This window comes from Drosophila guanche, unplaced genomic scaffold (assembly GCF_900245975.1).
Source record: "Drosophila guanche unplaced genomic scaffold, DGUA_6, whole genome shotgun sequence".
Taxonomy (NCBI): Eukaryota; Metazoa; Arthropoda; class Insecta; order Diptera; family Drosophilidae; genus Drosophila; species Drosophila guanche.
Genome location: NW_022995746.1, coordinates 3,270,121 through 3,297,955, shown reverse-complemented (window position 1 = coordinate 3,297,955; position 27,835 = coordinate 3,270,121). Strand labels below are relative to the sequence as shown.

General features: G+C 40.9%; 1 protein-coding gene across 3 annotated transcripts; it reads right to left on the bottom strand.

The window, feature by feature from the left end:
- Positions 1 to 95: 95 nt before the first annotated feature.
- On the bottom strand, positions 96 to 27,774 carry LOC117582479 (ABC transporter G family member 21). Of its 3 annotated transcripts, none has more exons than XM_034270229.1 (9): positions 27,493 to 27,774; positions 25,067 to 26,346; positions 3,509 to 3,697; positions 2,731 to 3,142; positions 2,402 to 2,657; positions 1,664 to 2,335; positions 1,422 to 1,578; positions 1,093 to 1,359; positions 96 to 1,033 (listed from the first exon to the last, which is right to left on the bottom strand). In XM_034270229.1, the coding sequence occupies exons 2-9, from the start codon at positions 26,035 to 26,037 to the stop codon at positions 838 to 840; spliced, it is 3,120 nt and encodes a 1,039-aa protein (XP_034126120.1). In that variant the 5' UTR covers positions 26,038 to 26,346; positions 27,493 to 27,774; the 3' UTR covers positions 96 to 837. The 3 variants fall into 3 exon arrangements, with proteins under 3 accessions (XP_034126120.1, XP_034126121.1, XP_034126123.1); XM_034270230.1 differs by lacking the exon at positions 27,493 to 27,774 and having other exon boundaries at positions 25,067 to 25,481; positions 25,517 to 25,532; XM_034270232.1 differs by lacking the exons at positions 25,067 to 26,346; positions 27,493 to 27,774 and having other exon boundaries at positions 3,526 to 3,658.
- Positions 27,775 to 27,835: the final 61 nt, after the last annotated feature.

The window sequence follows — 27,835 nt, the reverse complement described above, 5'->3', positions numbered from 1 at the left end:
GCGAAAAACACAAATTATCTTTATAACTTATAACATAATAACACAAACTTCTGCTGCGCATTAAGCACTTAAATACAAAAATTAAGTTAAACAAATTTACAGATTTCTGCTTACATTTTGCATGTACAGTTTATGTATATTTAAATAAATTTAATTACATATAATTAGTTAATATACAAACAAAATACAATTTATACCATAATTTCATACAATTGCTTGATTATGCGATTAGGTGTGGGTGTGTGTTTGTTTCCATTTTCCATTTCTAGTATGTGCCTCGGACACAATTTACTTTACACGCACTCAATTTAAAACTAATTAAAAAACTAGCATACTAAATCACAGTGTTTTTTTCCACAAGCGAAAAAAAATATGTTTGCAAAAAATTACTAGCGTTCATATTAAATTTACAATTAATATTTATGTATGTGGATAATTGGCCAGATATGCGCGCGGGGGGTACTTTAAAACGTACATTAAAATATACTCTCTTCACACTCCGCTCTCTCTCTCTCCCTATGGTTGCTGCAGCGAATTGTAATTTGAACGGCCAACAATTAAAAGGCATAAAACAAAACAAAGATTTCCGTTTACAGATACGCGACGGCTCCTGGCTATCCTCTAGCTACTACAATAATAATAGTAATAATAATAGTTTGGGGGGAATAATAATAATAGTAGGTAATAATAAATGGTGTGTGTGTGTGGCTTGAAAAGTAAACTGAATCACATAATTGGCGCACTTTAGCAGACAACAATTTGCAACGAGCAACGTATCACTGGGGGTTCCACCTCCTCGGTGCTCGTGCTCTCTCTCGCTGTATCCTCCCATGGATATCACGTCTTTTTGGGGCAACGCAGGTAGCGCAGCACCGCATAGCCCAGACAGCGGAACACCAGAAAGAACATCATCAGTATGAGCGTGTTCAGCCAGAGCGGTGATGTCGAATTTTGTGCTTTGAGTATTTCCTCATATGGAATGAATTCGGTTGTCTGCTGTTTGCATATCTCATAGCTACTAGGCGTACCGCACCTGCAGGACATCAGAGAGAATGAATAAAGGAAATCAATGGCAACAGGCTGGACGCTCACCTAACAGCTGGACCCTCCCGAAACTCCAATATCTGCATATTCTGATAGGCATAATGGATCATGGACGTGTAGCGTATCCAGCTGAGGCCCTCCGGAATGCGTGACGACAGATAGCCGCCAAAGAGCTGGGTGGCCAGCGTGTAGAGAGCACTGAGCGTAATGCTCACATTCATGTCCATGCAACAGGCGCCAATAAAGAAGCCCACGCTCTGTGCCACAATCGTGTTGATGAGCAGAAAGATGAGCATCAGGAAGAACAGTTTAAGGCTGTAAATGGAAGGCTAAAATTAGATTTTGCTGCTTCCTTAGGGCCGATGTCAAACACTTGCCTTGTACAGCCCAGCATGGGATAGCTTATCATGAGGTAGACAGTGGGCAGCGTGACCACCAAAGGCAGTTCGGCACACATTTTGGCCAGATAGTAGGCGGAGAGGCGGTAGGCGCCCGAACGTCGCTCCTTGCTGATGACCTCACGCTCCGAGGGGACTGTCGAGAAAGGATTCATTAAGCATACAAAGTAGATTCAAATTGAAGGCAGGCAGGCCAGCAACCAGCTACCAGCACAACTCACATGAATTGAGGGCACCGAACAGAGCAAAAAGCATCCAGTAGGTCTGCGAAAAGAACATCCAGCCCTGCAGGTCGTGCAGAAACTCCTCGGTGCGGGGCAGTTGGAACCAAATGGCGCCCGCCATCAGCGCCAGACCGATTGTCTGGAACCAATTGAGCTTGGAGAGCATTCGGGGCTTGGCCTCCTTGAAGTTGCGGCTGGACAGGACACAGAATTGGGTGTGAAAGCTTGTGGGATACGACAGCCAGTCCTCATCCCCATTATGATTCGGTACGCTGCCCGCACTATACGAATGACAGTCGCTGGAGGCGCAGGAACTGAAGTTTGACTGCGAGTCGGCTCCGCACCAGACCAAGTGTTGAGCTGCCTCCTCATCCTCCTCCACCTGACAGCCACTGCTTGTGTGATGTAAGTTTTCGTACTGGTGATGGTGATGGTTGTGATGATGATGATGATGATGGTGGGGCTGGTGCAGATGATGATGATGCTGGTTGTAGTAGTTGTTGATTATATCATCGATTAATATGCTATCCGGCTGCTTCTTGGCCTTGGGCTCTCCACTGGTATGGTGGCTGCTGGTAATGCAATTGCGGTTCAAATAGTTGCCATGAGATTCCTTGGCGGCTACGAACAGCTTCTCGCGTATATCTGGATGGGACTTCAGTTGCTCCACTGCAAGCAGCATGGAAAATGTGGTTAAATTTCACGTAATACCCAGAGTGTATTCTGATTACTTACAGACAAAGTCAGCAGGATTGTAGTGTGGTTTGATGGTTACACCAATATCCTCGAAATGTCGGTAAATATTGTGCACATCTCCAAAGTAGGCGGTGCGGCCCTGATGCAGCAGCAGCAACTTGTCGAACATGTGGAACATCTGCGACGAGGGCTGGTGCACACTTATCACAATTGTCTTTTGCTCCAGCTGTGCGTACCGTTTGAGCACCTTCATTAGCGAAATGGCCGAGTGGCTGTCCAGTCCAGAGGTGGGCTCCTAAGAGAAAGAGGGAGTACCGTTTAGTTTAAGAGAGAGAGTGCCATTGAGAGTTGAAGAGAGCTGCACTTACATCCAAGAGCATGAGCAACGGATTTGTCAGCAGCTCGCAGGCTATGTTGGCGCGCTTCTTCTCACCGCCGGAAAGACCTCGATTCATGTAGTCCCCGAAACGCGTCTGCTGGCAGCAGCCCAACTCCAGTGCCTCCAGTATGTGATCCACTTGGCGCATCTTCTCCGCCCGCGGCATGGACTCGGGCAGACGCAACAGCGCCGTGTACACCACCGTCTCCCTGAGCGTAAGTTGCGGAAAAAAGATCTCCTCCTGCAGTACATAGCCGATCCTGCGACGCCACTTCTTGGAGAGCGGCTCGCGGTTGAGGAAGACGCTGCCGCTGTCAATGTGCCGCTGTCCGCTGAGGCAGTCTAGCAGCGTGGTCTTCCCGCTGCCCGAGGGCCCCATAACGGCAAGCACCTCGCAGGGACTGCAAAGAGAGAGGGAGAGCGCGGGAGAGAGAGAGAGCGAGCCCAGCGAAGAAGCATGCAAGCATGAGAGATTACGGTTAGTTCATTGGTTCACTGGGTCTGTAGTTCTTGTTCTGGTTTTATATACCCTTGCAGGTTGTTATTTACTGTACTTTAAATTTTTTTCAAATGTTGGTAACACACGGAGTGATCATCAATACAAAATCTTCTTCTGAATATCTCATAACTTTTATATGCAATTAAAATTTGAGTATTATTATCCTATTCTCTAGCAAGGGTATATAAACTTCGGCTTGCCGTAGTTGGCTTTCTTCCAGTTTATTGTATTGTGTGTTTACTTGATGGCTTGCTCTTGTTTCTGTTACCTGACAAATCCACTCACATCGGAAAGTATTTTGCGTTCGTTGTGCAAGACGTTCAGATTCTGAAAGGTTAACTGTAGCGTGGGTGGAGTGGCTTGCTGATGCTGTGGCTGCTGTTGTGGCCCACCGGCTGCTGGGACATTCGGTGTCGGACCACTCATAAAGGGATAAGCCAAAGATGCTGGCGTGCCACTGAAATGGAAATCAAAGAAAATTATAGTAAGTTATTGAGGTGGAAAATTATGTGCTATATTTGTTTCATATCAGATTTGTTTTACTGCAATTATCTTATCCTTATCGTTCAAGTGCAGTATGTATTTTGGGAAGTTTTCCGCAAGCGGATACAAATCCTTTGTGCCTGTCATGTCCGTACAAAAGTCAAAGTACCCTGCTGCCGCTGACAGGCAAAAGTTAAATCAATGCAACAAAAGTTCTCCCGGCTCGTCTCCCCTTTCAAAAGAGTGGATCAGAGAGCACAGGCACCCCTTCCCCCCTCCCCCCCCCCACCATCTACAACTCTCAAAACCAAGCCAGAGTCGTCTCACTGTCAACTGTTATCGGAAATATCACATGTGTGGCGGTCGCATTATCACTCTCCCTCACTCACATACGCACCCATACTGAGAGGCGCGTAAAGAGAGCGTGATCTTAGAGTGGGAGGGGGAGCTGTGCGTGCTCTCTGATTGTACCCTGTAGTCGTGGGAGAGCAAGGGCATATTGTCTTGGATACAATGATGAACCAGCGTAGAGGAATTTGTACTATGTACATTGTACATGCATAAAATGAAATAAAATCAAATAAACCATAAATTATATTTGCTCTTCTCGCATTGCGTGGACGTTTATTGGCTAGCATGCACCTTCTACATCCAACTAGAGGGTAACTTCTCGTCTACATATTGACCATTCAATCTTGCTTATTTCCTTTTGCCCTGACTCTCGGTCAATGCTTTGACTTCACTCCTACTACACACACAAGCGCACACAGTGGGCCGACAGAGTCAATAGCCTCTGCAGACGGACGGACTTGCATGGTGCGCCAGTTCTCTCTTCTTTTCTCTTGCCAGCCATGCTACTGCTGCTGCTGTTTCTGTTGTTTTGGTTGTTTCGTTTGTTTGTGTACCTATCAAATTTATTTAAATATTTTCTTTAGCCGAAAGTTAAAGCTGAAAAACATTCGAAAAAGAGAGAGAAACTATAGATAACACCGTTATGGTTATAACATCTATTTCTGGATCAGAAATCAGATCAAAAATCAGTATCAGAAGCAGCATCATCAAATTATTCCTAACAAACATTTTAATTTCCAAATTATACAGATATGTAGATTTTTGATTGACTCCTCCGTCGGTGGGTAGGCGCCTAAAGTAAATAGAGAGCCACGTCGAGTGCATTGAACCGCACTGTGCGTGAGTGCGAGGGAGAGCCGGTGACAGCAGCAATAGCAACAAGAACACCGACAGAGAATGAGAATGAGACGTCATGCCCAAGTGGGGGTCAATGCAGTCAGCTTCGGGAGAGAGAAGACGACAACGCGCGGCACACCAGGCTGCATGCAAAGTATGCGAGGAAAAAGTTGTATTGTACCCTCTACTTGTAGGAAGGGCACTGTGGAATGCTTTTGCAGGCACCTAAAAGGAAGCTGTTCAAGAAAATATCCTCTGGTGTGTCTGCCTGTCAGAGAGCCAGTTAGGAAAATAAAAACCTTTCAAATCTCTTTCACCTTGGCATGTTGCATACAAGCACTAGGCAAATAACTCAACAACTCAGTTGTTTGCTTAGTGATACAAGTCAGTCCGTATCCTTTGTATCCCATGACAAACACCTTAGTAGTGGAGTCCTTAAAGTCTGAATAACGGCTATAGAGCTCTTACTTCATTTTATTTAGCATTTTTTTTTTTTGGTTTAATAATTTTAAGTTTATTTTAACAAAATTAATTTCACCTCACACACAAACAAAGTTTTGGTTTTAAGAGTTTTCTGCTCGTATTTTGTTATGTTTTGTTTTTTCGACGTTCAAAGTTGAATACTTTCGCTCGTGGACCAGACGCTTGACGTAGATGCAAAACAAAAAGAAATTTAGCCATCAAACTAACTTTCCAAAGTCGAATGGAAAATGTGTTCAAAATGTATGTCGGCTTCGGCCAAAGCCCAGGACAGTTAAAGATTTCCCCCGGCACTTTCCATCTACTCCTTTGAGTAAAACTTTTGAACTTTACGCCAACGTTCTGCATTCCCACATTCTGGTTTGAAAAATCCCATTCTGACTCATACTACGAGTGTACCGAGTATTCCCATTGTTCAGGCCTGACCCATTTGTATTATGGCCCTCACATGGCACAAATCCCAATTGAATGTGAATATTTCGCAAAGAACAACCAATTTTTGTACCTCAGCTGGCGGAACACGTGACATCACTGGGGGTCATTTCACATGAACTCTTTGGCTCATTCGTAGCTTTTAGTGGGGGAGAAACTGTTTTCATCAGCATGGTAGTGTTTATTGCCTTGGGACAAGTGGTTTTAATTTCTTTGGTTTCTTTTCCTCCCACAATTTGACTTTCTTTTAATTTGAAAACGACATTTGAGACGGACCCAAATTGTCGGATTGTGTGCCAAAGAGCACGTAGGCCTGGTCTCAAATAGTAGCCCCTGGACATCAGCACAAAACTTGAATGTCACTTTGTGTAGAAGAAAGAATTTCATTTGCGATGGGTTAAAGATTTCCTGAGGTTTTTCGACTTCCTAGTTTCCATATTTAATTAGCATTGTGGTGCCCCACAGACCGATATAAGGTTAAGAAATGTTTTTAAAGGATTGTTTTTCTTACATTTTCAGCTCAAAGTATTTTTGATATACTTCTTACAAGAGCTTAATCAATTACACAATCCATTAAAGAATCACCTCTCTCATCTTTTCGACACGAAAATCACCACGAAACCCACTCCACTTCCCTATGGCACACACCTACCACAAAACTTTTGGGCCAACACCATAATTTACGTAATTAGCGTACGCTGACCGAATCTCCACTTGGGGCCAAGAACCCTTACTGACCAAGTAACCGGCTATCAATTTACTTAACCCAACTATGATGCCATTTCTCTCTTGATGCGATTTCGACTCTTGATTAAGGCCAGCAGAAGCATCAAATCTGAGAAGAAACTAACTCTGAATTAAGTCTTATATTTTTGTTGTGTTTTGTTTTGTTTATTGTTGTTGCTGGGGTTTCTTTTGGGGGAACGCTTCATGGAGGAACTGGAACTGGCTTCTTGAATACGCGAAAAGGTTATTGACTTTTACAACAAGCAAAACAGACGCAAAAAAAAACACACAAACACACACACACAAAATAATATAATTCACACACAGTCTGGAAGCGGGAGACGGACAGCTGGAAAGCGTGTGAAAGAGAGAAGGGGGGGGTAGAGGAAAGAGTGTGAAAGAGAAAGGTAGCTCGGTGGAGGTGAGGAAAGAAAACAACGCAAGAATTACGTGAAAGTTTGGCATTGCATACAGAGACGAGACCCTGTGCCACTGGGTTAGTGTGTGTGCGTGGTGTGCGGATTTGTTGATTAAAATACACTTAAGAAAAAGTACTTTGATGCGAAGAAGGCGTTTGGCGGCGGAGGAGGAAGTGTGTTCTACATTTACCTATGTTTTTGTTTCAATATGATTGGAATTGCAAGACTTTGATTAATGATTAATGGCAACAATGAATCTGCAAGTGTATACACAACTTCGGCTCTCTAAGCCACATTATTGTTCTTTTCTTGTTTCCGTGTGTGTGCGTGTATCGTGTCGCACGCAATCGAAAGAAACATTTTTGAAATTCTTATCTCGTTTGCTTTTTGTATTAAATATTTCTGCTGCTTTTGTTGTGGTGGAATTCATTGACCGATATTAAACAAGTTGCCAAATAAAACAGATGATCGTACACATGTACATGCGTATGGAAGTGTGTGTGCGCATATCGTATAATGGATATCGTAAGGGCCGGGCCTGCAGAGTTCATTGACGCTGCCGCTGCTGCTTCTGCCCTACCGCAGTCGTCGTCTGTGACGACAGCGCCGTTTGCCGTTTACAAATTTCAATATACATAAATAGAAGATGAATAGAAAACAAAATCATTTAAAAGAATTGGGTCACGAATTTTGTGCAATTTATTTGATGTTCTGTTCTGTTTTAATTAATGTTTTGGTTGTTTATTATTGCTTTTTTGCGCTTTTGTTGAACTTCCTAAAACGTTTGACAATAAATTCCTCCTGCCCTGATGCTCTCTTTGTATTTGCTTTTGGATTGTCGCGTCATTCTTATGGTACCCTGTGCTCAGCGTGGATTACAAGGGCATGTTGTTGTGGTCATGAAATGTGTGTTACCTATTTTTGATCGAGGGTATTTCTAAGTTTCTGTTAATAGGTCAAGTATAGCACCCAGAATAAAGTAAGCCAGCATTTAATAAAGAACTATTTTTAACCCGTTCTGTCATCACTTTCCTCTCACTACCAAATTACACATAACTAGATGGTATTTCGTACTCGTAACCTGTTATTTATGTGAATTTTTGTTTGTTATTTCTAGCTATGACCACGCTCAATTGACTTTTTTTATTGCTTGCTTTTGTTTTTGCTTTTCTTTCTGCCTCTCTGACGGTCCCACCACCTATCCATTCCAGTGTTTCTTTTTCTTACTGTGGTTGTTGTTGCTGCTGTTTCTGCTCCTTCTCTTCTTCTTATCTTTCTCTTGCGTTTCGTGTGAGTGCGGTGCTGCCTGCTCCTCTCTGCTGCTTCTTATGCTTTGCCTTTTTTTTTGGCGTGTTACTGACCCAATTCTTCGGCAGCATTTTTTTTTCGTTCGTTGTTTCTTGAGTCTTCTTTGGTTTTTATTTGATTTTTTTTGGTCATTTCTTTTTGATTTGTTATTTATTGCTGCCTTAATTTGTTGCCTTCTGCCGAAGGAGGGTGGGGAGAAACTATTCAAATTTGTCTGCTCTTTTTATACCCTTGAAGAGGGTAGTATGATTTCTAGGTTAAATGAGACTTAAATTATAAATCAAAAATGTCTCTGGAATATTTTTGGAAATCTCAACAAACTCTAGCTTCATTGACTTTTCATAGCTCACAACAATTCAATCAAAATTAATTATTTTGTATAACTTTTATTTAAACAATCAGGGTATCAAAAGTTTCCACACTCGATTCCAGTCTTGATTTCCTAGTTTTTTTTTCGTGAATGTGTTTGACAAATGTGCCAAGGCTTTTGGCATAGAACCTCGTCGAGGTTTTGGACTCTCTTTCGATATTGGACCCGAATCGCGTGGCTTGGCATGGAAATGCAGGTCAGGCTGTGTGGATGGCAGTCAGGGCGGAGAGCAGGAGGAATGGCAGTTAACTAACTGGCACCAAAACAACATGTCGTATACGTAATTTATGCATGCATATCAAGCATATTTATATCATGTGTCCGAGCGAGACCAGTTCGAGTGTGGGGAGTCTCCTCTCTTGTGTCCCTCTTCGCAGCTTTGTGCATGTTTGGGTGGGTGTTTCTCTCCAACTGACTTGGCTTTTTCTGCTTGGCAAAATTCAATTGGAAAGGCGGCAGCAAGAGGCAAGATGATGACGATAGAAAGCAGAACTTCAACTGCACCAAAACTACTTTCAGAGTTGACCAACTTTGGTGTTAGCAAAGTCCAAGCCAGGCTAAGACTAAGAGTATGGACTAGTGGGCCATCCTGTAGGGTTTGGGATAAGTTTTAGCATTTTCATTGCATGCCAAAGGACATTCGATGGGTAAAAACTCTCAAAAGTATGCTACTTTCTCGTGGGTTACATCTTCAAACGTTAAATTTGTAAAAGGTGAAAGTTGATTCTTGAAACTCTTATTTATCGTTTCATTTAACTTTTATTATATTTATAGGTTGTTCAGTATCATAAAATATCTGCTGGTACTTAATATTCATTCATATAAATTGTTCCTTCCTGATATTAATTATATTCCTATGTACCCATTGTGTACATTAAAACCCCATCAATCTACACTGCAGACTCCTAGCTGCAAACCCTCATCCATTCCTACCAGCATCCCTTAAAGTTTAAAAGCTCGCCCTTACCCTTAATGCTTGTTTCAAAGCCAGCTACCATACCGCCCTGCCCTGCCCTGCCCTGCCCGCTGGGCACATGCTCAGCCAGCCATCAAATGCATAGCCACAGCCATTAACCATGGCAGCAGCGCTTCATACGCTACGGAAGACATCGAAAACGCCCGAAAACACCAATATGCCAATGACAAACAACCTTAAATGGCCTTCCCATCGACCTGCGGTGCTGGTGCAGCACCAGCTGGGGTCTGGGGTCTGGGCTCTGGGCTCTGGGGCCTGGCGTTATATAACTTTACTTGGTGGCCGTACTCGTAATTGAAATGTGGGGTCAAAACCATTCCCAAGCGGCCAACAAGAAAGAAAGAAAATAACCACAACAAAAAGAAAGAGCCAGCAACAAGTAGTACGAAGCAGACGAAAGAAACGACAAGAGAAGACGACGACAAAGCCAAGTCGTGTCAAGTGGCACTTGTTGCTGGGAGGCACAGTCAGAGGCGATGCCACTTTGGGGGCAGGAAGCAAATATCGCGCATACGCCGGGGTGTGTGTATGGGTTTTGTTTGCGAGTGGTTCAAGTTGCAATAAAGATTCAAAACGCAGATGAAATTGTTGTGTGTTAGGTTGTGTTGTGTCGTGACTTTTCATGAGATGCGGCGAGATATATTGCAAATGAAACAAGAAAGCGCTTTCTTTCTTTCGGCATGGGCTTGGGCCCACCAGGCTCGGCCTCAGCCTCAGCTATAGCTTTAGCTCTAGCTTCCCCCCTGTATTTACGAGCAGATACTTATAGCTCTTAGTCTTCAGACTGGCAACGGGCGACTGCGACTGCGACTGCGACTGCGGTTTCACGAACTTTCACGTCATTGTGTGGTAATTAGTTGAGCTGGGAATTATGCTTCCTAGTTAGCAATTGATTGGCATCCATCTGGGGCGTCGGTCTGCCACTTCAAGCCATGGCATGCACTCCCCTTTCCCAAGCGACCAACCATCCATACTGCCACGGGAGATGTGTATAATTTAGCATATTAATTGACACAGTTTCTAGTGTTTTCCTTTTTTGTGTCTTTGTGCTCTTACGCACTTTCTCTCAATGCTTCAAGAAACTTTATGAACTATGTAAAAATTATAAAAATGCTGTGGAAATTGCATTGCCAGCGAGAGAAAAAAACAAAAACAGAAAAAATATCACAAGAAAGCAGCCGGCAAAGTGAAAGAAAAATACTAAATGCAATTTATTGGCTGAAAGTGTCACTGCAATTGGGTCAGCGCAATCAGTTGAGAATGCGAATATACCCCACCTGGCACTAGCTTTGCTGTGTCTTTGTCTGTGTGTGTGTGTCACTCTCTGTCTGTCTTCGCCCTGACTGTTGGCCTGTCATTGCATCACTTCATCTAACAGTTAAATATCCCCAATACCCCCCATACGTGTTTCCAGTAATAACAAAAGCGACACAAAACAAAACAAAACAAAACAAAACAAAATATGTGTGAATTAGTTGTGCAAATATTGAATATGCAGTTGAGTGCAGCTTTTGCTGGACAATACCAATACCCATGGCTGGCACAACGTCTATTCACAGCTGTCTAAAATATTATTGGAATCCCTTGGGTAAATGAAATTATTTATTGAATAATCCTTGAAACACAGAGGAGCTGTATATGGTGGTGTTTGATACAGAAATAGTTGAAATTTAAATAGGAGAGCAAATTGAATGCATCTCTTGATCTTTAAAATATCAATGATCTATCGATTTGTGAATAAAAGATGTCAGTCAGATTTATATAAGTAGAACTGCAGAGGCCAAGAGCTCTTGTGGACAGTCCCTCTGCTGCTGGAAGCGACTGGAAGCCACACCAAAAGACAACACAAGAGGAAGGGGGGAAAGACAGAAAAGAAAACCAAGTGAAACTTGGGGAAAAAGTCGACACAAAAATGTCTCTTTGAGTGCGGAAAATGAGGCAGCAAAATTTCATAAACAATGCAGGCGGCGAAAGGCGGAGAAAAGTCTAAAGCATCTGCAACTATGTGCACTTACATACATACATATGTACATCAAAATGTGTGCATAGCTTTAGATATTTTTTTGATCAACAAATAATATTTCTTTTGGTAAATTTCTGGCGCGGCCTTGCAGCTGTCTAAAATGTACGAGCGCCTGCCTGCCCAGTCCCATCTGCATCTGACGACAGCTCTGACAGCCCGTGCGGGCAGAGTTGAGCCAATTTTCTGTCACTGGGACATATAAAACAATTATCTGATCATTGAACTTTGCTAGCTTTTTGTACTTTTTTTATAACAATTTTGCTTTTGTCCGAAATTGTTTTCAAATTGTGTTTTATTTATGCATATTTGGGTCATGTTTTGTGCGGGGCGTTTCAGAATTATAATTTGGCTATAAGCCTGTGTCAAACGCGGAAATACATCTTATAGTTCTGCGGTACAGTGTTTAATAATTTCACAAGAAATTGGATTCTGAGAGATTCTAGAATTTTATTTTTCCTAGTCATCTCATAATCCGAAGATTTTAGCAAGATTTGAACTCTATCTTATCGGTGTGAAACGCACTGTATCTATGCAAGTAAACGACTATATTTCGTGGCGATTATTTGCCCAACCTCCTCATAATAAAACTATATAAATATGGGTTTCAGTCTTTGCTCTCTATGTGTGTGTGTGTGTGTGTGAGGGCGTGTTTTATTACGTTCCAAATATGATTATAATAAGTGTTATTAAGTTCGCTGAGCTTGTTTCGTTCCACCATTCCCCCCCCGTTCGCCGTTTGCGTTCTCCCTCCAGTACGGTAAATAGCCTAATTACAGGGTAATAATAGCCCTTCACCACCGCCGCATGCAATGTGTAATTTTTGGGCGTAGTTGTGAAAATGATATACTGTGGGATGGAGTGAGCTAATCACTGCACGCAAATGTGGGAAAGTTGCAACTATTTCACGGAAGTATTTACATACAATCAATAATAATTGGTTTAATTTTGTGTTTGCATTTATATGCAATGTCGAATATCAGAAAGTTACTTTGTCAATTTATAGAGTTTGCCCAATGAGTATTGATTTTAAAGTGTGAGTATCGGAATTTTAATTAATTTAATGGTGTAATTATTCACACTTTAGGTCGCTTAAATAAGCAAATAATATTATGTATGCACACTTTTCCGCTGTCCAATAATGAGAGCTTGTCGGAGCGTGAATTAGCTACACGTGGAGTCCCGCCTAATTATGGAATATTGGACTTGTCGCAGAATATTTGCGAATAATGTATGTACATATTTGTAGGCAGTTAATTAAATTTGCATATAAGAGGAGCACCCGACAATAAATATGCATGAATATTTGCCAGTAGGCATTCCCCACCTACCACCCTTCAAGGGATCGAAGAAGCTAACCGAAGCCAATGTTCACGCACAAAAGAGTGGGTGGAATGGACGGGGAAGAAATGAAATAGAAATAGAATGGAAAGAAACGAAATGAAATGCAGCAGCAAAAGTACTAAAAACGAACACGAATTGCAAGGCAAAGCGAAGCAAGGAGAGAATAAGAACAACAAACAAACCTAAAAGGAAAATGTACAATACCAATGCATACGAAGGAGAAGGTAAGGTGTAATTGAGTGTGTGGGTATTATAATAAATTTTTCATTTAAATATGCATGGCACGAGGAGAACTAACTAGAGAGAGTGGGTGTGGCTGAGCTGGGCTTGGCTGAGAGCTTGGACTACCTCACACTCTGCTTCACCTTGCTGGCAAATATACAAAATCAAATGACGTTGACGACGATGAGAGCGCAGAGAGCCTGAGCCAGAGCCAGAGACGTGACGAGAAAGAAACGCACCAACACCAATCAAGAGTGGGAAGAGGAGGCAGAACGTGCGAATGGCGCTCAACGGCAGAGCAGCAACAGCAGCAGCAGAGACGAGCAGCAGCAGCCAGTGTGCTGGAGGAGGTGGGAGACGGAGACGCCGGCTTGCCGGCCATTGAACTTGCGAAGTGGAGCTCAGAATTGGCGAAAGTGAAGACCCAATGCCGCAAGCGGAACGAAGACGGACGGCACTCAACTCCCCTCCCATTCCGCAACAAAAAACAGAGAGAGAGAGAGAGATGTAGCAAGAGCGGGAGAGATAAAGCACGATCTTCGCATTGTGCTGCTGCTGCTGCTGGTGCTGCCCCTGATGACGCAGTAGTCAAAAGGCAACAACAATAACCATAAAAACACAAAACTGATGATGAAGCAGAAACAACAAAAAAAGCCGATTAGAAGAAGTTGCTGGATGTAGGAGAGAAGCAGGCAGGCAGCAAGAGAAAGAGAGGAGTCGCGACTCTCTGCCACACTGACTGACTAACTGACTCTTGGACTCCATGGCCTCTTCTTTGCTCGCTCCCTCCCTCCAGCAACTCCCATGATCATTAAGTTGATTATCATTGTTCTTGTTTTTTTTTTGTTTTTCTGTTTGGTGTACCCTGCAAAAGACGGTGGTATGATTTTGAGAAGAAGTTTGTAACGCAATGGCCTGAGGTGGGATCTTAAATATTATATAGAACTGTCTGCTGATTATTTTATTGCTAGGACTTCAAAGTGATTCTGCAACTCGGAAAAATGTTGACCCCAACTTCATGACAAAAGAGTATTCAATGCTTCGACCCAGTCTGCCATTCTCCTTCTTTGTTGTTGTTAATGCATTCGCTTCTCGGAAGAACACCCGAAAATAACTAAAAGAAAGATACAAACGACTTAAAAGCGAAAGAACCCAAGACACAAGAACAACAAGCACATTCTTGATGGCATCACAAACACATTAGTAGGAGAGAAAAAAAAAGGAGAAAAGAGAGAAGAGAGATACAAGACGCAGGCAATCCGGCCCGGCCGACAGACACATTTTGGTAAGCAGTGAAAAAGAGACGCAAGAAGAAGAAGAAGAAGAGAGGCAAGGCAATTTGTTTGAAATGTAGGTCTATAGGTTTCACGAAATCCTCTATATGGGGGCCAACAACAGAGCATGGCAACAGCCCCGAGAACAGATGGAGTGAAAGATGAAGCGGATGAGTGCGTCTTTTTATTTTTTTTGCTTTCCTTTCCTTCCATTATTTTGGCCATTTCTTGATGGCAAGCACGCGATTGCACTGAGAGAAATGGACTTGGGAGCATTAACTGCAGCTAAGCGGCTCCTCTTTGGAAGTTTTAAGTCATCTTTTGTAGTTTGTAGCTGATGGTTTATCTGTTGGATTGGAGCTGACTTTGGAACAGTTGCTCCATCAGTTTGTGCACTTTGCCTGTTTGTCAGTTTCTCGGTTTTTTTTAAAAAATCACCTTTGAGTTATTAGCATTAGCCGCATTTTATTCTGGTTCTTTTGCCTGTTGTATTTTGAACTCTGTTTAATCTCATCTTATTGTTGTTGATCTTAATGTTACTTTGCCACAAGACTGGTGCATTGTTGGAGTGAGTGAGTGACTGCCAATGAGTGTTTGACTGGCACAAAATAAATTCTGTGAATAAAGGGTAGACGGGGTATGAAGGGCTCCGCACATTACTTAGAAAGACTCTTCATATATGCATCTCTTAGAATATCTACACATTGGTGCATCTTATAGCCATGGACTCTATCCCAATTCGTTCTGACTTGTTTACTTCTTACAATTATTATTTTGTATTTCCAGTTTTTGTTTATTTGCCTTTTAATAATGGTGCCACAGCAAATGCAGTCCAATTGGTCGAAACAAAAAAATTGCAACTCATAAACTTTGGGATTTGATGCTGAAGCGCTTTAAAAGCAAAAATCTCTTGCCACAGTTTCCTTTTGGTTTTTTTTTTTTCTTGATGTTTTTTATTTATTTATTCTGGCCTAATGTCATTACACAAAAACGATTCCAGCCGAACAAACCGAAGCGAATAAAGCCAACGAGTCAATGCAAAACAAAAAAACAAAACACAAAAACTGTACCAAAGCAATTTATTTTATGGCCCGGCGTCTGGCTAAATGCATTTGGTAAACATTTTATTGCTCTGGCAAATTTTTATTTTGCGATTTTCGTGTGATTCAATGCTGGTCAGCAGCCGGCCCAAAAGGATACTTAGACGAAATGCTTTATGTGCGTGTTGTGCAACAGTTTGCCGGTCGGGTCTCCACAGCAGACCTGTGTCTCGGTTGCCGGAAAATTAACTAATGTCGGGGGCGCCAATTAGGCCAGACGCTTTTTTTTTGAATGGCACAGGGGGGCGGCAGGTTGTGGTAGAGATGCACTCGAAAACACGAGCAATGGGTGTTAGGTGTTAGTTTTAGGAGGTTCACGTAACCTCCTGACTTAACTTCCTGAAAATAAATTTACTTCCTGGTGCATCTAGTGCAGTTGGGTAAATATCAGAAATAAATTACAACACTCAGGTATATATTTTTTATAGATATAAAAACATTAAAGTTTTAACTTCATGAAAGTTGCATATTTACGGTAAATTAAATTAAGAAAGATAAGCAGCTGAGGAGGTGTGTTCATGCATAAAATAGTTAAGGAAAGCTGCAGGAATAATTCGAAGAATTACAAATGATTTTGGCAACTCGGCACTGGCATACAATTCTTAGAACGAAAAGCATTATTTTGAGTATCGATTGCGGCAATCGTCTTGAAATAAGCGCTTGATAAGGTTGTATTTAATAAGTCACAGCTATCGCTCTTTGATCATTTCAACGCCATAGATGAGTTGTCGCTGAAGTAAATGAAGTATCTGTGGGGTTTTTGCTCCAACATATTTTGTTAATTGGACTATTGAACATATCTTCATACACATATTTTCCAGTTACATTACATCAGATTATTAAGTGGAAAATGGAAAAGAACAGATTAATTAAATGTTCACTTCAATTCATTTGAAATAATCCGACAATATTGAAATTGCATTACGTACACATGAAAATACATTACATTAAATGTAAGCGGTGCGAATGTGGCACGGTGTTACTGCTGACAAAAGCCAGAAAAAAAGTAAAGGTAAAAAAAACTGCAGTTTAACTCGTAAAGTATACGTATTTACGTATACGCCATGTGGTGCAGCCGTAAAATGAATATTCGTAAAAGCCAAACAAAAGATAGAACAGAATTGCAACAAGAGAGGGGAATGCTTTGGGCGATTGTCTCGACAATGGGATACCCGGTAGTCATTGCGGAAATAAATGAGCTATACAAATACTGCCTTAGATGCTCAGCAACGCTGGGAGAGGGGAAGCGAGCGAGTCACTTGTTTGTCTTACTCTTAAGGTTTTTATTATGCATGCAAGAGCCAGTAGTACTTTCCATTGTAATTGTAATATATCTATTAACGAGTATAAGTAAATTACAGAGTTCATTCACTCAACCTACACTTGCATGAGTTCAATATACCCCATGCCCACACTCTATGGCGTACCGGGTATACAAAACTAATCAAATGTGGAATAATAACCGAGGCAGATGATGACTGGCGCGGCACGGGTTCAAGAACGTTCATTTGGCATGAACTTGCAAAGGCCGTAAAATCCGTGCAATAGAAGTGAATGCACTCGACCAGCGGCCACAGCCACAATTTGGAGCTCTTTCAATAATAATGCTCGTAGTACAACAGAGCGGGAGAGATATATATGGTCGCTGATTCTTGACGCTGCAACCGCAATTTAAACTAATAACTTGCAACAACAGCAACCATCGGTAGCAAAAGCAGCACAACAACGGCAATGACAATAATTTATTTTTGAATTAATTTTTATTCGTTTTGCTAAGCAAGAGCAACAACCACATCTACATGTGCCATCAGCTGCAACAATAGAGATACTCCGTATGTGTGCATATGCACTTTTCAACCACAGACTCTCTGCCTGGGGCACAGTGGCTCTGGGTGTGGAGAAAAAGGGAAAGGGTTAATTCAATTTGGAAAGAATTTTATCTAATTAACTGTATGTATTATGTGTGCTTGAAAGTCAGGAACCCATTTTATAATGGGTGCATAATTAATAAACTTCACTTTTTCACACCACTTTTCATGGCATCTGACACCACTGTGCACTGTGCATGGTGCACGTCGCTGGCGCTGCAGTTGGTCTTCGGTTTCCAGTGACTGTGACTGTGACAGTGACAGTTGTCAAAGAGCGACGCCGACGTTGGCCTCCATTGCTGTTCGCTGGCCCCCGCCGCGGTGCAGTTGTCCCCGGTCACAGTCCCCTCTCTTTCTCTCTCTCCGACGCTCTCTTTATATGTTCCACTCCCATTGCCATGTCCCACCGACTCGCTCGTCGTCAGTCATCAACGCCCGCGCACACGTGTCTCTCTGTGCTTTCCTCCCCACCCCACGATCTAGCTATACATCTCTCTCGCACTCTTTTCCCGTGCTATTGGTGACTCTTTCGCTCGCTGTGTTATTGACACTGCCGGGCCTAACGGTAGATAAAACCCAAACGAGGCAGACAGCGCCTCGCCGGGAACGAAATGGGATGGGACGGGAACACAGCCCTCCGTCTCTATTTTATTTTCTATTCCAGATTAAATTATAATAAATTGCAATTTTTCTCTCCTTTATTTGCTCTGTATTTTTTTTGTGTTTGTTTTTTTGTACTTCTTTTTTTGTGCGCATTTCGTTGCGCAATGCGTTTTCCTGTTTCGGTGCGGTCTGGCAATTTGTTCTGTCGTCTGTCCCGGGAACCGGGATGCTTCTGGGCGCCCACACACACACACACACACACAGTGCAGAGGTACATAAGTACAAAATGTAGATACTACGAGTATGTACTTGGAAGGGAAAAGAAAAGCACATCACACATCTCAGACACATTCAATGTGTTCAAGTTTGTTTGCTCTCAATCTCAAAGCAGAAAAGTGCATTCAACTTGCAACAAACAAAACAAAGATTCTAATAGAATCTACAAATACTACTTGGGGTATTCCTGGAACACACAGTGTTTGCTCTAGATTTGATTATACGATTTGTTCGTTCATCGGCTGAATGCAGCTGTTCTATATCGAATGCATTTACAGTGAAAGTTTTTTGCCTCAGCACAACAGACTCTACTGCCTAGAGAATTGTTTTGCAATGAACGTAAATCTTTTACAGTGCTTTTGACTCATTGTAGCATTTGAAACAATTCCACCACACATATTCGTGCCACATTCCAGAGACTCGATGATGATTTGTTTTACTAATCGTTTCACGAATGGTGATCAGAAATGTTTGCCAATTTAACGATTTAAAACGGATTTATAACCACAACCCTTCCAATTGCTAAAATAAATAAAATGTGAAAATAAACTCCTGCAAAGAGTGACTCGAAAGATGTATTTGATTTAGTTTCTATAGAGTTTATGTAACACTTTAAGCCTTTGGAATTTAATTAAACTTTTAAAGGATTTCTTTAATTGAAACATAAAAAAGTAAACAACAAAATACTATTTCCTACGTGACTTCATCCAATTACTCAACATTCAAATGAAGTCACGTTCCCTGGTAGACCTTTTGTTACACAAAGGAATCTCTGTAAACGAGTGCAGAAAGGTGGGTGAGCCACACACGAATCACACACCCCCTCAAAGTTGTCTCTCTCACTGAAAAATCTGTAACTTTTAAAAGTTATTTAGTAAAATAATAGTCAACAGGGGAGAAATAAAAATAGAAATCAAACAAGCCAAGAACATCAAAAATTCCATTGAATTACAAAACATTTAGATTGAAAAATCGTTCGTAATGTGGTAAGCGCAAGGATTCTGTCGTTTTCCTGTGGTGTAAATCGCATGCCAATGGGAATGTAATACAACGGAAAGGATGAACTATAAAAAGCAGCAGAAGAGAAAGAAACTAAATGGAAATAAATGAAAATAAAAGCTAGATTTAAGGGTACATCAAATGGCAATAGTCAGGAGATGAATCAGACAACAAATAGTTTTACATACAAATTTTAAATACAACTTCTGAATATTTCATTATATTCCATTTTATTTTTTTGCATACGATTTTTGCAAGCCCAAAGCAAATTCTCATCTTCTTTGACATTTTGCAGTCAGCCAGCAGAAAGGACTGAGGCCAAAAGGACTGTATTCTTTCATGTGTTTTCATATCTCATGCGAACAAAAGCCTTTCACATGCAAATAAAAAATATATAAAAGAAGCAAACAAAACAACACGGAACAATACTTGAGCTCTAGGAGGACTTCTACTAAGTTGCCAGCTTACATTTTCTAGGAAAAAGCTTTTGTGACGGCCAATCGCAGCTGCACCCCTTTCGGGTTGGCTTACCTGTCAAAAAAAAAAAAAAAAAACCATTCTTCTATGAACCCATACACAATCCTTTTGTGTTCTAGCCCATCTATTCAACAGCATCTATTCTAGGCCCGTATATGAAACCCAAAACCCAACCCAAAAACCCGAAAATATTTATTTTGCCTGAATTTGGCACGCCTGTGGATCGGTCGCAGTCGCTGTCTCTCTCTCTCTCTTTCCCTCTTGCTGCTGCGATTTGTGATCCAAGTTGATCCAAAACTTGACCTACATACGCGGGCGCCTAACAACTCACAGCAACCGGTTCATTCTGGTACAGCGAGAAGGAACCCAAAATATTTACGAGCATGTATTGGGGGGGAATTTCTAATAAATTTGATCCTGACTTTAATTGGCTTTTATTTATAGGAACTCAAAGAAAGAGAAACGTTAGCTTAAAAAGGCTTTTAGAGAAACCCCAAAAAATATACCCTCTAAAGTTGTTTCTGTTGAAGATATTCCACCTTTTGCTCTCCCAGCAGCTTATGCGTTTGTCCAGCCTAAAGTTTACACTGTTGCAATATACGTAGGAGCAAGGCTTATTGGAAATTTGGTGTCATATTTATTTGCTTAAGAAAACCAGCCAAGTGAAGCACGTGATGTGTCAATAATGCTCTTTGACGTTGTACAACACTTATTTATGGGTTGCACATGTATTTGCATGCAGCAAATCCTTTGGCTGCATTTCAATGTGTATTTGATGTCGATTTTGTAGGCCACAAACTATACTCTGAGAAAGAGAGAGCCTCAAGCAATAAACCTTTCTCCTGTGCATTGCCATTGCATAATTGAACACCCTCCAAGCACCCACAAATATATCTGACTTTCTGTGTTGCGATTATTGCCCATTGTTTGCCAGGCCTGCGGCTGCAATTCGTTGGATACTTTTTGTGTGTGGGCCGCCACTGTCTATGGTCGGAGTCTGGGTCGTCTCAGGGCATGCTCTACTCCACTTCCAATAGAGTTTTTCAATAAAAAAAAAACAAACACTCACGCTGCTAGAAGCCAAAGCAAAATAAACAGAAAACCTCTAACAAATGGTTTGTTTGAGCTTCCCCCTCTGCGCCACAGCAAAAGAGTTCAACAAACTTTAATCGCACATTAACCGCTGGAGGAATTTGATCCCCAAGCCAATTGTTTTTGGTGGAGGGAATCCACAGAGAGAGAGAGAGAGAGAGAGAAATGCTCACTCAGCAACAACAACAATGGAGTGCTCCTTGCTGTGGGGATTCAAATGTGGTTCCTCCTCTGCTGTTTACCAACTTTGAGTATTTGCAAGTTCTATAAACAAATTTTAAGTTTTCTTTTGGCTGAGGGCATTTCATCCCACAGATGGTTTTACATAAATGGCGCAAAAATAAAATGACAGATGTGCGGAATTATAATAGATAACAATTTGAAAGAGGAGACTGTTGAATGAGTTCTTTTCTGACAATAAAATTTGCATACATTTAGGAATGGGTTTTTTGGCTGGATAAAGGAGCAGATATTGTTGTGGGCACCCTTTAAGAGTGATGTCTTTTAGCAAAGTTTTGGATACATTTTTGTAGGCAATTTCTTAGAAAATATATCAAATGTTAAACTCCATTTGAAATATGATTTTTTGCATCTCCAAAGAACTAAAAACACTTGCTAAAAAAAGAACACTAGCAAAAACCTTCAAGAGCTCTCATCTCAACACTTACTGACGTACAAAACGACCCACATTCACCTACAAAAGTCTATTTTCCCATTTGAACTGCAATTAAGTTCGTGCGATCCGCAGAGTGGAAACTCGTTACACAATTGTGTTTCGTGTGTTGCCCTTTTGGACGTGGATACTGTTGGGAGCCCAATTAAAGTGTGGGCTATAATGCAAATACGTCGTGGAAAATCAAGAAATAAACATAATCATTGCCATTTTGGTCGGGCCACGGCGATCTGTTTTGCAATTCTTAGACAAAAGGCAAAAGCTCTCTCGTGGTCGCTGGTGATTTCAATTATTTATTTTAATTCGTTTGTCACTCGGACATGGACATGGAGCTGAGTGACGGACTGCCAGCCAGACAGCCAGCCAGCGACGACTGACTCCAGCAGAGAGTTGGGCCAGTCAATTACGTGCAGAGAGAGGAGAGATATCTGAGGGATCTGTGCTGGGTGGTTTGGCGAATTAACTAAATTAAATTACAATGAGAACATTGTTGGGTCGCCATGGCAGGCCTCATTATCTGCATTTAACATAAATTTTTCAATTATTATGCGATTCAAAGTGCACTCAATGTCGCAGCTGCTAAATGTATGTTGTTGTTGTTGTCGGCGTCGTGCATGCATACAACTTGCACTCACTGTGCGCAGGCACTTCAGGAATTCAAATTAAAGTTGCGATTTTTTTCATTCGTCGTTTCCTTATTTTGTTGTGTACAAGTGGGGCATATTTTGGCAGCTTTACAGCAAGCAAGAAGGAAGCATTTTGCAACAAAAAATATTCTTGTTAAATTTAAAAAACCAAAACGAGTCACTCGAGATATGCTTCTGGGGTTTCTGTACTTATACGAACCTCTCAAAATGTTCTATAGTTCTTTTTGACTTCTTTTGGAAGTCGCAAGAGCAATTCAAATGCCTTTTATATGCTGCATCTCTTGCGCCTGGCTTGACTTTATCTTGTGGCACGTTTTATTTTCGCTTTTGCTGCTTTTATTGCCTGTTGCCAGTTAGCGGCTGGCTCTTGGCTGCTCTGCTTGCTTGTCGCAATTTTGCCTGAAAATTGGTTCAGATCTGACCCAGTTTTTTTTTGGTTGCAGCAGCAGAAGAGGCTTGGAATGGATGCTCGGTTTGGCAGCTGCAAGAACCACAGAATTGTATGAACCACCAAGGAACAATCAAGGAATGAATCATTCAGAATGAGCTTGCAACAGGAAACAGAATTGAAAGGATGCTGTGATTGGTTCGAATCACTTCAATTAATGAATAAATCGTTCAGTAAAGTGCTCATTTCATTTAAATATTTCTTTGAACAGCATTCCAATGAAAAACTTACAAAATACAACAAATGTTTCACTGAGCATAAAATTCCTTGGCTTTTGTGTGTTTTGATCGATTGTTTCAAATCTTTATTAATAAATCGCAACAATCGAAATCATGGATGATGTCTTGCCTGAATCTGTTACACTGTTAACTGGCTAGTCGTGAATGGATCACGTATTCAAAAGCTGCAACGTGAATGGAATACTCATTCACTGGGGACACAAAGCTGTTGTCGTATATTACTTACTTTATCGTTTCACTGGTTTATATATGAATCGTTCATTGATTTGACCAATGCACAAATATCACAATACAAAAGCTCCACTTAAGCTAGGATTTATGTGGATTAAAAACAGATAACAGCAGAATAATAATTATAATTAGATGCAGTGTTGCGTGTGCTAAAAAATGCCAGAAGGGATGGCTGCATCAAAGGAATTGCTTGGCACATTTTGTATCAATTGCTTCTAGGGAAAATTGCTCAGAAATGTGTTAATGCAAGACATTAATTGTAAATAACTTATTCCAGTGAGCCAGAAAAACCACAAAATTCAGGAAATGCAACGAGAGATAATATTCAGTTACACTCAAGATTTAAAAATATTGTAGAATATGCTTCTTAAACAGCTGCTGGCAACACTGGTCACATGTTGATACTTGTATTTATATATTCACGCGTCTGTATGTGTGAATAATCCCCCTCCACCCATTAAGTGCAACAAGGCATGAGACATGAGTAAGCGAGGAGCAGCAGCAGCAGCAGCAACAGAAGTGCAACAAGCAGCCTCCATCCAAAAACCTGCTCCTTCTGCTTCAGAATTCAGTTCTGTTTTTCGCTTTTTTTTTGCCTCTCTCCTGAGGCATACAAAATTGTTGCTGTTTATTTTTTCTTGAATGCTCTTACAGCGGAGAGTCTCATAAATATTCACAACAGGCTGCAGGCTGCAGAAAGCAGACTTACATAATTAAATATTTGAAGTGCACTTCATTTGTGATTAATTTTGGAAGAAAATGTGCTCTAAACATAGGACTGTCCGCAGGAAGATGTGGGGACTTATGCAGATTTAAAGCAGAGACATTCATGTGGGCTGGGTTATTGGCCAAAAGTGATTGGCATTCAGTTTACTTGTAAGTAAAAGGTGTCTTAATATTTATTTTTTGTTAGGTAAACATCTCATGTTTAAAATTTCTACAGGGTAGCTGCCTCTTCGACGTTTAACTGCATTTCCCCAGTGCATTTTGGAAGCCTTTTTTTCGCAAGCTTTTTTTTCTGTTATTCTGACTTTATTTTTTTCGTGTGTGTGTGTGTGTGTGTGGCTTTCGTGTACGTGTGTATTCTTTATGTATCCGTGTAAAATGTAACCCAAATTTTAAGGTGAAATTGCATTTTTGGCCTGTTGTTCTTTGGTTTGTTTTGTAGGTAGGGGATGCGAAGGATGCAAGCTCCAACGATAAAGCAGATGCTGCAGCTTGCAGGTTTTAATCCCCCACTCTCTCTCTCTCTCTGTGTCGCTTAGCCTGAAAAGCCGAATGATACCCTAGTTAATCTCTGGACAAAAAGGCACTCGGCAGGGGCCAAGTGCGGGTAGAGTTGAAGAACGGGTTTGTAGGCCGATGGGTAATCAATTAGGGCAGCGCAGCATACTCGTACATACGTGGCTAGGAGTTGTTGCCGTTGCCGTTGACCGACCAGCACCTTTATGGCATAACTTTTAGCTAAGTTTTAATTGAGCAGCAACTTAATTGAAGGGGAATTTTATGTTTTTAATGCAAGTTATCCAATAAGCCAAGGGCTACTTTCGCTCAATATTTGTTATGTGTTTTCTTGAGAGTCTGTGATATTTTCGCTATAAAAGAAAACTACCATTAAAATCGATCTGCAAAAAAACACCAAAATAAATCGCCTTTCGACTGAGCTGCTTATAATTGTAAAACATATTTAAAGTTCAATTGTAAACAACAACAATACAACTGAGGATTAGCAGCGCTTAAGCTTAAATGCACTTTCAATGAGCTTTCAACGCTAGAACTTTTTGCATGAAAAAAAGCACCCTTTGATTGGCAACACTTTCCCCCGACACAAAAAACAAAATTAAATACATGTATACAAACAAATATGTAGCGTACCCCGCAACATGTAGCTATGGTACTGAAAATTGGGTCACTGGTGATTGAAAACTCACCTTTTGGCATCAACTAAAATGCTTTTGCCCATATTGGCCAGTCCATTGGATGACGTTAGATTATCCGTACTTGGTATTGTCGTTTGTGATGTGTGCGTAAATTCTGATGATGTTGAGCTGGAAGATGATGTAGAGGCAGACGAAGATGTTGTTTTTTCTACCATATCTTTTGTTGTTGCTGCTGCTGCTGCCAGTTCTGTTGCAACTTCAGTTGTTGCCGTTGTCGGCTCTATTTCGATTTGTAGCCGACAATCGGCAACGATTTTGGCCAGATTCCGACGACTGGCACTCACCAACGGTACCTGCTCCGTTGTCTCGTTGTCATTGTCCGATGATCCCATATCGACTGTCTCAACACTTTCCACAATCATCAAATTCATTGGCATTTTTTCGTAATTAGTGGCTGATGTTGCTGCTGCTGCTGCTGCTGCTGGTGCTGCTGCTGCTGGTGTGGCGTTGGTGGTGGCTGTTGTTGCTGCTTCACACTTTGTCTTCTTCTTGGCTTTCAATTCTTCGGGTTCCTTTGGAATTTTTGAAATTTTTGCCGTCTTGCGGATGGCCAGCGGTCGAGACAGTGGCAGTGTCAGTGGCAGGGGCAGGGATAGAGGAGCAACTGCAACTGTTTCCTGTTTATCTGCTGGTGTTGCTGTTGCTGTTGCTGTTGCGGCTTTTAATGACTCTTCTACAACTTGTTCAGCTGCTCCTGCTGCTGATGCTGCTGTTGCCGTCGAGTTTATTACCAACGAAGTTGCCGCAGTGGCTGCGGCTCCTACTGCTGTTGTTGTAGCTATAATTGCCGGCTGTTGTTGCTGGTGTTGCAGATGTTGCAGATTTTGTTGCTGCTGTTCCTGCTGCTGCTGCTGCTGCTGCTGCTGCTGTGTTGCCACTGCTGCTGCTGCTGCTCCACCTTCTGGTATAATTGTTGCAAAAATTTGTTCGCCAAATATGAAAAGATCCTTGGAAATAATCATTATCACCTTTTTGTGAACGTTTTGCTGCCTTTTTGTTTTGTTGCTGCTGGCGGCTACTTTTGCTGCTGCCACACTTTGTATATATCCCTCTTATATATCTCAGTTTTAAATGTAAATCTGGTTTATATATACAACGTTTTTGGGTGCCCTGAAACACGTTTCCTTTACTTCATTGCATTAAACATATTTTGTTGGCAGTTTTTTTATTCGCTTTTTGGGGATTTCTTTAAAATTTCATAATTCCGCCGTCATTGTCTGGTTTTCGCTTTTTCCTTTTTTACTTTTATATTTTGTTGAATTTATGGAAGGCTGTAATGAAAGAAATGAAGGATGGGTATACAATTAATACGCTTTCATGTATTTTGGGCGTTTTTCAAGGGATAAATAAAAGCTCAAAACGAAGGAAAAGTTTGCTTTAAAAACATTTTCAAACTTTGTTTGATTTGTCTTCATGTGTTTCATCATATTTCCCCACAAAATAATGATGAAATGTGATAGTTTTTCCATTAAAATTAATGGGAAAATGGAAAAGAGTTTGGGATACTAAAAATAATTTTTTTAATTTAATGTTTAATATTCTTAAATTTTTCTGCGGGTTAATTATGGTAGTTGGTACACTTTTTATATGACATTTTAGCTCATAGTGAATAGTTTTAGAATTTTCTGAATACGAATTGGTATAGCAAAAATTAAAAATGAAATGTAAATTAAATTCTTTTGCAGTTTTTATTAAAGATTAAAGAAAATTGCACTTAAAAATGTTATGTCAATTTACTAAAAGATTTATTCTTGTTTTATTACATTTTCTGAACACACATACATATGCACATATGCATGTACATACATAAATATGTTTGTATGTTCTATGCTTAATCTTTGTTTACGCTGTTAAACGGTTTTTTACTGCAAGAGGCTCGTTTGGCATCAAAAACGCACTTGAACCTTTTAAAGTGTTCCTATTTTCATGATAAGTAGCACTTCTATATTTATTGTTTAATACTTTGCGATCTCGATTGCAGTTCGAATAACTTTGAAAACTCAAACACTGGGAAACTCTTTTGTTAGGCGAGTCGGCGTCTAAGTGTCTGAGCGTCGATTCTGATTCTCCCTTTCGCTTCGTTTTTTTAATATATCAACTTCAAATTGTTTCATGCACTTGAAGCTAAAGAGAGAGAGAGAGGAGCAAAGAGCAAAGAGCAAAGAGCACAAGAGCGATAGAAAGAGAGAACCAAATGAAGGTGCATCTTGTTGCTTCTCACACTCAATTGTATTTGTTGCAATTTTTATATTACTTTTGTTTCGCTTTTGTTGTATTCTTCGGCAATATTTGTCAATTAGCCCGCGCGAAACAAAGCGCCAGAGCAAAACGTCAGTTTTTATCGGTTGATTGTTTGTGTATGTATGTGTAGGAGAAATTTGTGTATATAAAATAAATATAAAACAAGAAGAACGCACCCCAGAAACAACGAACGATGGAACGTATGTATTAAAAAATATATTTTTTTGGAGATGTTAAAAATTGTCAGCACATTATTTCACACACTTTTTTTAGTTTTACATTTCATGTAAACATATTCACACGGATTTCTAGTTTTTCCTTTTACTGATAATTACATATTTTTTGTTGAAGTAACACTTGGCGCGGGGGGCAAAGAGCACAGGTAGGACGAGGAGAAATTTGTGTAATATTATTGTTGATTTTTGCTGGAACGAAGAGAGAAGGAGACGCGCGCACGCAACGAACGATCAATCGAACGGGGAGGGGAAAAGGAACGGAACGAGGAAGAACAGCGCAGCG

What these genes read in the sequence shown, in the direction of transcription:
- LOC117582479 (XM_034270229.1), bottom strand. Translation starts at nt 26,037, where the DNA reads ATGATTATTTCCAAGGATCTTTTCATATTTGGCGAACAAATTTTTGCA. An exon ending in CGTTGCTCATGCTCTTGGAT is followed by an intron (nt 2,658 to 2,730) that starts GTAAGTGCAGCT and finishes TCTTTCTCTTAG; the next exon opens with GAGCCCACCTCTGGACTGGA. An exon ending in GTTCGGTGCCCTCAATTCAT is followed by an intron (nt 1,579 to 1,663) that starts GTGAGTTGTGCT and finishes CTTTCTCGACAG; the next exon opens with TCCCCTCGGAGCGTGAGGTC.